Source organism: Apteryx mantelli, chromosome 8, assembly GCF_036417845.1.
Source record: "Apteryx mantelli isolate bAptMan1 chromosome 8, bAptMan1.hap1, whole genome shotgun sequence".
Taxonomy (NCBI): Eukaryota; Metazoa; Chordata; class Aves; order Apterygiformes; family Apterygidae; genus Apteryx; species Apteryx mantelli.
The window spans coordinates 26,419,694-26,429,445 of NC_089985.1; the positions used below are offsets into that span (position 1 = coordinate 26,419,694).

General features: G+C 41.2%; 1 protein-coding gene across 1 annotated transcript; it reads left to right on the forward strand.

Moving 5' to 3' along the window:
- Positions 1-32: 32 nt before the first annotated feature.
- On the forward strand, positions 33-8,482 carry CTBS (chitobiase). Its single transcript, XM_067300763.1, has 8 exons — positions 33-39; positions 511-650; positions 1,362-1,500; positions 2,549-2,757; positions 3,372-3,543; positions 4,507-4,604; positions 5,938-6,099; positions 7,273-8,482. The coding sequence occupies exons 1-8, from the start codon at positions 33-35 to the stop codon at positions 7,456-7,458; spliced, it is 1,113 nt and encodes a 370-aa protein (XP_067156864.1). The 3' UTR covers positions 7,459-8,482.
- Positions 8,483-9,752: the final 1,270 nt, after the last annotated feature.

Sequence of the window (9,752 nt, forward strand, 5' to 3'; positions counted from 1 at the left end):
TTGGGGGTTAATTGTTGTGGACAGCGAGGGTAATGCCGAGTCAGCTCGTGAAATTATTTTTCTCTGTAGTTACTCTGAGATCTTGACAATAATTCTGGACACCCTCGAGAGGCCTGATCGCCTAATAAAGCACTGCTCTTCACAAGCGGCTACCAAGACCCGTTTTTTGTGGCAGCGCCGCGCCCGCGGCTCTGCCCCGACCCGGCACCGCGGCGCGACGAGGCCGCGCGGAGCCGCCGCCCGCCCCGGCCCGCGCGGAACCGCCGCCGCCGCCGCCGCCGCCCGGCCCGGCCTCGCCCCACCCGCTCGGCGGCGACGCAGCGGCGGCCGCCGCCTCCCCCCGCGGGCGCGGCGCGGCGCGGGGGCGGAGCTCGCCCCGAGGGGCGGGCGGTGCCGCGAGCGCCCGCGTCGGCCCGCGGCTTGTCGCGGGGGGCGGCCGCGGCGGGGCGGAAGCGGCGGGCGCTGCTGCGGAGGGGCGGCGGCGGCGGCGGCAGCTCGCCATGAGGCGGCCGTTGGGCGGCGGCGCGCGGCGCTGGCGGCTGCTGCTGCCGCTCGCGCTGCTGCCGCTGCTGGGCGGCGCCGGCGGCGGCGCCTGCCCCTGCCGGGACCCGCGGCTCTGCGACCCGCTCACGGGCGCCGGCGGCTTCGAGGTGCGCGTCCGCCGCGCCGCGACCCCCCGCGCCGCCCCAGGCCGCGTTTGGGAGCCGCGCTGCCCCCCGCCGCGGGCTGGGCCGGAGGAGCCGGGTTCGCCGTCGCGCCGCGGGGCCGCTGGGTGGCACAGCGCGGGTCTCCGGCAGGCGCTGGCGCTTGGCCCGTTTGGGGCAGTTTTTCGTTTTCATACAGCTTCCGAATCGGGGCGGCTCACGGGGTGGCAGCGCTCGGTCAGCAGCTTCCCGGGCGGCGGGTTTAGAGTCACTGGTTTCGGAGTTCTCGTCAGGAGAAACCCGGCTGCCCTCAGTGGGCAGCAGAGGTTGTGAGTGCTCAGGACGTGTCAAAGCACACCAGGCGCTCTGGGCTTATTGTAATTGTCTGCGTTACGGTTCAGCAAATCTAAAAAGTAGGTAAATGTGATTTATTGGGAAGCTCCGTTCTTCCAGTGCTCTGGTGGCTTTGACCGTTCGAGGTCCCCGCCGGCGCGGGGCCGCGGCGCTGCTGGGGCGCGAGGTGCAGGCCGGGCCGGGCCGGGCCGCGGCCCCCGCGCTCGCCAGGGTGCTCGCGGGGCAAGGGTGCAGACCAGTCTTCAGAAACACAAGTAATCTCCGTACCTTTTTATGAAGAATGTGGAAAAAGGACACTTCTTAAAACTTGTACTGTGGAGACGTGTTTGTAACTAACAGATTTGCTTTTTGCTGCCATTCTAGGTCTTTGTGTTTGATGTGGGAAAGAAAGCCTGGAAATCTTATGACTGGTCAAAAATCACAACCGTGGCAGCCTTTGGGAGATACGACCCTGAGCTCATGTGCTACGCTCATTCTAAAGGCGCCAGGATAGTACTAAAAGGTTGGCTATATTGTGGAAAAGTGGGTATTTATGTGATAAATTAAGAAGAGCATAACGTACATAGGGCTTTAGTACCTTGACATTTTACATTCAACGGTATACAAAGTATTAAAAATCGGTAAGAGGATTAATAAGAGGACAAAGCACATAGGACTGTAATACCTTGACATTTTACATATGCTGCTGTGCAGGGTATTAAAAAGAATACCTGCTGTGGCTCCTGCCACAGTAGTACCAGAACCTCTGGTACCTAAATAAAAGGCCTCCTCTAACAGGGAATATTACAGCTGCAGGAGAATAGGGAGGAAGTGAGAAGAGCAAAAGCCTGTAGAGGACATTTATTTGGGTCCGTGGTCTGGATGTTATGCACAGTACCCAAAAGACAAATACCAAAGGAATTATAAGTGATTTTCAATATTTTTCACTTAAATCAATTCCTGTATACTAGGAAATGTTTGAGTTTTAGAACATGAATACTTAGGAACTCTGCGTAGCTCCAGATATTGATTAGAAATACAAAGTCCATCGTGACTGCCTACGCTGTTATCATATGTCTGTGTAATTGTATGTCTATACTGTTTTGAATCTGTTGAGGCAAAAAAGGAATAAAAGACCACAATGTGGAAAACAATAAAGGTTAAATGAAAAAGTATGTTATCAAGGCAGTAAGACACAATCCCTGTGGCTCTGTGGATATTGGAGGTAAATTGCCTTCAAGAAGGGGAGTTTACAATGGCTAAAAGAGTATTAAGCAGAAATAGGGAAACAAAATTGTAGGAAAAAAATTCCAAAAGATCTTCATTTTAAACAGCGCTGTCTCAGAGAAGTGTAATATTCTCTTCTGACATGGGTTCTCAAAATTATGTTTGGGGAGGGGGGAACTTCTGTGTATTTTCCACGTAGGCACAAGGATGAAGTAGATGCCAGTACAGGTGTAGGGATTTTTTTCTTTTCTGGTTATATTAGTTGATTTAATAAAGGCAAACCTTTCCTTGGTATTACTACCATGATGCAAATGCATTTTAACTCTTGAAGACTTCTTGTTTAGGTGATGTATCTCTTAAGGAAATTGTTGATCCTGCTAAAAGAGCAGCCTGGATATCCCAACAGGTGGATCTTGCCAAAAAACAGTATATGGATGGAATTAATATAGATATAGAGCAGGAAGTTAATGAAACCTCCCCTGAGTATTACGCATTAACAGAGCTTGTTAGAGAAACTACAGATGCTTTTCACAGAGAAATTCCAGGATCACAGGTAATAAAAATGTACTTTATACAAACATAAATTTAACTTTATGAAGTGCAAGAAGTTTTGAGAATGCTGTTTAACATAGGAATATGAACATCTTTATGCAGATCTAAAGCGTGATACTGTCATGAATGGTTAATTATGAATGTTAGCTACGATATTCTTTCATAAGAACCACTCTCTTAACCTGTATGAATTTAACTGGAAGTACGGTTTCACTGAGACTAGTAGATACTATATTATCCCCTTGCTGTGTGAGCTGCCAGTTGTTTGTGTGGCTTAATGAATCTTTGAAAATAAGGACAAATCCAGCATTCTGGTGAAAAAGCTTGATAAAAATTTAGTGATCAATTTACAAAATTATTAAAGATTTGCATCATCCCTCATATTTTTGATATAATTTTCACCTCATATTTTAATTTCTTTGCTGTTTTAACAGTGGCAGCCACTGTTTATGATCTGATGTTTATTTTATCTCTTACAATTAATGTGTATTGCAGTGCTAGACACTGTGCAACATTTTGGAAATAATGTCCTTAAAAGTTTAAGCTTTTTTAAACAGAAGACAAAAGAATGCCTAAATACCATATACAGTATTAATTTGAGTATTTTTCCTCCAGGTTACATTCGATGTGGCTTGGTCTCCAGCATGCATAGATAACAGGTGCTACAACTACACTGGGATTGCAGACGCCTGTGATTTCTTATTTGTGATGTCCTATGATGAGCAGAGCCAGATCTGGACAGAATGTGTTGCGAAAGCCAATGCTCCTTACCTTCAGACTTTAGTTGGTGAGCATGGACCTCCTCCCCAAAAGTTGGAGCATTTCCATTTGTTCACACGAGTAGTTAGATTGCCTTTTCTTAAATACATTTTTGATTGTATTAGTGTTTTCTGGGAGACTCAAGCAGGTGTGTTGTCCTAAAGTGAAAATAGTATCCCAAATTCTTAAGACACTATGAATAGGCCTTTAGCAGCTGTGTGTTGTTACTTGTCAGATAAGCGTCTAGCTCTCACTATTGTGAAAAACACTTCTAGAATGACAAAAAGCAGCCAAACAATGGTGTCTGCCTGGACTTGCAGAGAACCTGACATGTTTGTCTCTAAAACTTGTGAAATGTGCTGGTTCCTTTGAAGCTCTAGTTTAAGAAATGTTTCCTTTGGCAACAGTGCAGGTTTAAACAGTGTCTCCGCTCCTTTGTGTATTCCCATCTCTTTCTGCTTCTGTTGGTACAACTGTTCATGCAGGTGCACTGTGAACTGGATTAGAGAACTGATATGGTTTAAAAATAATGCAACAAGAGAAAGTGGTTATTTTAAATTCGGGTCAGTTCTCTGATTTGGTTCCTCACACAGACCCACAAGGGACTGTATCAGGTGACCTGAATGAGACAAATGAGAATGAAGGCTGCTCAAACCAGCACTACCTCTTTTAAAAAAAAAAAAAAAAAAAAAATTGCTGAGAAATACCTAGTGATGACAGTTCAAACAATCAGAAATATGTTACAGCTTATCAGCACTGTTGAGAAAGCTGCTACAGGCAACTCATTTTAAGTGTGAGTAATTAGAACAATTACTACTGAAGAGAGCAAGCCCAGGAGCGTGCAGGTGGGAGGAAAGAGAAGACTGTACCTTAGCCTCTGTCCAGGGATCATGTAATTCTTATGTGGGCTCTGGCTATAGATTAGTTGTAAGAATATAAAACATGGGAAAGGACAATAATGCATCTTATTTTTTATCTTCTTCAAAACTAGGATATGAAAAGTACATTACTATGGGCATTGATCCCAAGAAGCTTGTGATGGGTGTTCCCTGGTATGGCTATGATTATGTCTGCCTAAACTTATCTAAGGTAAGGTAAAGAATGTTCATTTGCAATTGTATTGTTAATCTTTCTTTCCTTGGAAAGAGCCAGCTAGATTTTGGTGACCTTGTTTTTAGATTAGAAAATACAAAATACAGTAGTTTGATGGGTAGGTAATAACTGGGACATGAGATAGCCTTTGCTTGGCTGACAATTGATAGGAGTGTGTTACCAAACAAAGCATTTTTATCTATTCCTAGGCAACCTGAAGCCTATGATACCCAAGGATTAGTCAAATCAAGGATCTGATTAAGGAAATATAGATGTTATCTGTATGAAAAGCGATGATGTCCAAGGGCAACTATAACACTTGTATCTGTCTTACCAATATTAGGCTCACTGCTTAAGACAAGGTGCAACAAATAAGAAACCTATGACTGTTAAAGTATTGCAGTTTATGGATAAATCATGGAGTCTCAAACATCATTATACTTACAAAAAATGTAGGCATGATTTAAAAGTGGAAGGGGAAAAGACAAGAGATCGTGTAAGTTAATTAAGGTCCATTGAATCCTCCAGTATTACAGAGTAAACAAAATGAAAGACCCATTCCCTAAATTTCCCCAATGTCCTTCTGGTGGTGACAGAGTTGGGGCATTATCCGAAGGGCTGGTTTCCTTTTCTGTGAAGCCTGTTACTCACTTGCAGCTAGGAAGGGGAACTTGGGGGTCAGTCTCTCCCCTTGTGAATGAAAGAGAAGGAGTTGCCCACATCCTCCAAAGGTAGGAGTCAAAATGGCCATTTTCCTTTTGGTTATTCTTTCTCTTACATCCAGCACTGTCTCTCACTTGGGTTCTTCCAAGCTCACTTCACATGCCTGAGCTATATGCAGGATCACTGTGGCCAGCATGTAATTTGCTGCCCAGACCTGGCAGCAGGGTTCCCCAAAAGCTTTCACAGATGGGTATTCTTCAAGCCTTATTGTTTCAGTGTTACTTCAATTCTAGTTCTACTTCAGTTTTAGTCTCTGCTGCATGTTACTGTTTTTGAAGCCCTGAATTGGTGTGGTGGCTGAGTATTGTGTTAATTATGGTGATAATGGTAAAATAAATTCAGTAGCAATGCCGTTTGTTCCCAATGTTAAATTAGTGTGAGGAACTAGAACTATTCACTTGAAGAAAATTTTAAAAGCCTGTTTTAATTTAGTTCTGTGTAGAAATAGTATGTCTGGCATGGATATTTGAAGATTTGGTGGTTTTGTGCCCTCTCCCACCTTTTGTGGCATTTTGTGACTTTCTTCTTGGCTGTACTGCTGTTCTGGAGTTCAATAAATCTATGTAACATGAAACTCACCTCTCCCACTTTTTGTTTTGTTTTTCAGGATCATGTTTGTTCCCTTTCCAAAGTACCTTTCCGAGGGGCTCCATGCAGCGATGCTGCAGGGCATCAGGTCCCCTATGGAGCAATAATGAAGAAGGTGAATAGTTCTATTTCAGGGATCCTGTGGGATGAGGTGCAGAAGTCTCCATTTTATGAATATAAGGTAAATGTCTCTTTATAAGACACCATGCAGGTTGTGGACTAAATGTTCATGAACAATAGTTTTTTGATTATAAAGTTTTCAGGGTTAGATTCTGCCATAGTATTTTCTACTTAGCTCTTTCATGTAGTAAAGGTTGGCTGGATGGCATATCTTGAATTTTTAGTCTGAAAAGGGGGTTCAGTGACTGAACACTACTAGGAGTAATAAGAGTAAAATATGAAAATAAATGTGAAAATAAAAAACAAAATATGAAAATTAAAAGAAGGAAAATTAAAAATATAAAAATTTTAAAAATAAGAGTAATACCAAGAGTAATAAGTTTTGGGGGGTTTTTATTGCTCCTCAGTTTTCTTTAGAGGAGATGTACCATATCAAAAAGGATGTTTTGGTACAAAGAAATGCTACAGTTCTGTCCTTCACCATTATAGTTACTTTTATGATGTTGATGACTGATTTAAACTGATTTTAAAGCAATTCTGAGTGGCTCTTCTGTTAAGTTTTTCTGGAGGATAACAAATACCACAAAACTGCGACTGTGGCTTACATGCGTGTTCTCTTCTACATTCACTTTCTATGTAGACATAGTGAACAAGTCCATGAATGATTATGCTTACACAAACAACACAGTGTATGCACCACTTCTTGTTTCTTTAGATATAATTTTAAGTTCCACGTGTAAATGATTAAAAGCTTTAGTAAGCAATGATCATCTCAAAGCAATAGAGCTTTGACAAAATTTCATAACTCTCTCTGAAACTGTTTATTGCTGAAAAAACACTTAAACTCTTAACTAAATTTGCCAGTTGATTGGATAGCATGCCTGAGATTTTAGGCTGTATTTAAAAAAAAAAAAAAAACCTAAACTAAAATACAAACTAGCTAAGTCTTCTCATCTAACTTCAGTTAAAATGTATCACTTTTTATAACTTAAAAACTGAGATTCTAAAAATAAAAAAATTGCCAAGTATTTGACTCTTAAAATTTTTAATTGTGAGAAATAATTGTAAATCAGGAAAGTATCGTTATGTAAATTTATATAGCTTGTATATCTGAGTTTTTAATTATGCTTTCTACTGAATGCGGTGAAAAGTACAATCAAAACTCAGTGAACTAACGTATCATGTTTATTTGGATAGGTAGATGCTGACACTAATGTTTAACTTTTTTTTTCAGGACTCTCTTGGTCACTTCCACCAGGTATGGTACGATGACCCTCGCAGCATCTCTTTAAAAGCAGCATATGCAAAGAATCAAGGCTTAAGGGGCATTGGCATGTGGAATGGAAATAGTCTTGACTACTCGAGGGAATCTGTAGCAGAACAACAAACTGAAGCAATGTGGAAAGCCTTGACACCGTAAGAACTATATGAAATTGTGAACCATTTGATCTAGAATGATGAAAATTGGTAATTTTGATGATGGCATTTAATATAATAGATTTTGACTTTCTATAAATATACTATGATTGCAGTCAAAGCTTTGAGAACTAGCCAAAGTTATTTTGTTATTTCGTATGTTTTTGTACTTCAGAAAGTTTCAGTATTGCTTTATCACTGCTTTTTGAAAGACTGCTTATCTTTCTCATTTTTCACAACTACTGTAAGTTCAGTCAGAGTCTGAACCCAGTGAGTATGCAGTAATAAGTAGGACGAGGTGTGAATTTACAGGGACAATCTAATAATGGGGAAGATGTTCACTAGCACTGCCTGGTGCCAGAGGTATTCATTCTGGGGTCACAGGATGCCACATGAGCTGCACCATCTGCTTTCTGCCATCCCACCCCAGTCTACATTTTAGCTAAGTCAACCTGGAATAAGATTAAGCGCAAAGTATTGGAGAAACAGATGGCTTCTTACATGCAACTTGGTGAAACTTGTGCTTGAACTTGATTACTGCTCTAGAAATTAAAATATTTTTATAGACTGATTAAATCATGTAACACTAAGTAGTTCCCATTAAGATTTTATTAGGCTTTTTGTTAGAAAAGAATATGCAGTAAACTTCTGTTTCACAGTGTTTATGCATCATATGTGAATTTCTGTTTCAAATTCCAAAAATCTAGGAATTTATCTTAAAGAAGGAAGAGGACTTGGATGGCGTTTTTTCCATTTCAAAGTTCTCTATTTACTGAAAACTAGAAGACAGTAGGCTACTTAATGAACTGTGAATATATTTTTCCACACTTTCTAATTTTCATTGAGTAGCCTTTTGTTTGTTTTTTATCCAGTGTTGCTCCTAAGAGAATAGGGGATTATATTTTCATTCTAGATAATATTTTTCATAAGATATTTTAACAAATTATACAATTATCTCTAGTTATGAAGAGATTGACTGATGTGTACATGATTTTTTTGTTAAATAAAATGCTGTCTTCACTAAGGTTGATGAATAGTATTCTCAGTTTAGGCTTTACTTGCTCGACCATTTACAGCCCACACTTTTTCAAAACTGTTTCACAACCAGATTAAACTGCAACTGTGCCCTGCTTAAGTGACTCTGTTACTTAAACAATTAAATTAGATAGTATAGTCAGTTGGGGAGGGGGAAGGTTTGTGTGTGTGGTTGTTTTGGGGGATGGGGCAGGGAGGGCTAAATATTTAATGGGAAACCATCATAGAACAGCACAGAACCAAAAGCCCTATGACTATGGAAGGTGATTTTGTTATATGACCATCTGACTGCTGTGATTCTACAGATAACGGAGTGCTGAAGGTGAAGCCTGCTGCTCTCACACATAAAATTTTTCCCCTGGGTGGCAGATGGGAGGACTCTGCAATAGACCTCTAGTTCTTTTGGCTTTAAAAGCTGAATGCAAGAACTTTGCACAAACAAACAGATTAATTTATTTGACACATAAATTCTTAAGTATTTTATGATAATCATTTATGTTCCTATGCTACAATAACATGAGATATTTGTGATCACATTAAGAGGTTTTCTGAAGCGGAAGAGCACAACTACAAAATGCTGACTGAAGGCAAGATGACTGTATTACAAAACTCTCCTTCCTGTAGCAGTCAAGGATCATGAGTTGATTTTTGTAGGGGTGGGGAGAAGCAGTCAGATTTTCAAGTGATCAAGTGGTCAGTTGCCTGCTCTAAGGCAAAAACCAACCACGATTTGTGGGTTCTAGCTCATTGCCCATCTCAAAATCCTATATCCATACCTCGATTTTTTTTTTATTTTTATTTTTTAAGAGTAGCAGCAGCACTGGAGAAAGTTGATGCAGGTGAGGATAGAGGTGCACCTTCTGAAGGTGCATTGGCCTGTTTCTGTTCTACCATATTCCCATGAATGAGACAGGATGATGTTGTAGAACCATACCTGAGTTTTCAGCCCTTGGGGAGCTGCAGCAGGATTCCATGTGTTTCTAAAAGCATATAGGACAATCTAATCTGTAGTGACAGAGTTATATCACACAAAACTGGAACTACCTGTGGATTTCATGTATTAAAACTTGAGAGAATTTCCTATTCCTTTGCTTTGCTTTTAAGATTACTCTTATGCTTTTTAGTTTACTAGTTTAGTTCTGCTGCTACTGCTAATACTAGTTTCTGTAATGCTTACTTCAAGAAGCAGAATTGGGATGGCTTAAGCTGTTTTTCATATGTAAAAACAAGAACATGAAGAACTGCCTGTTTTTTAAATAGGAC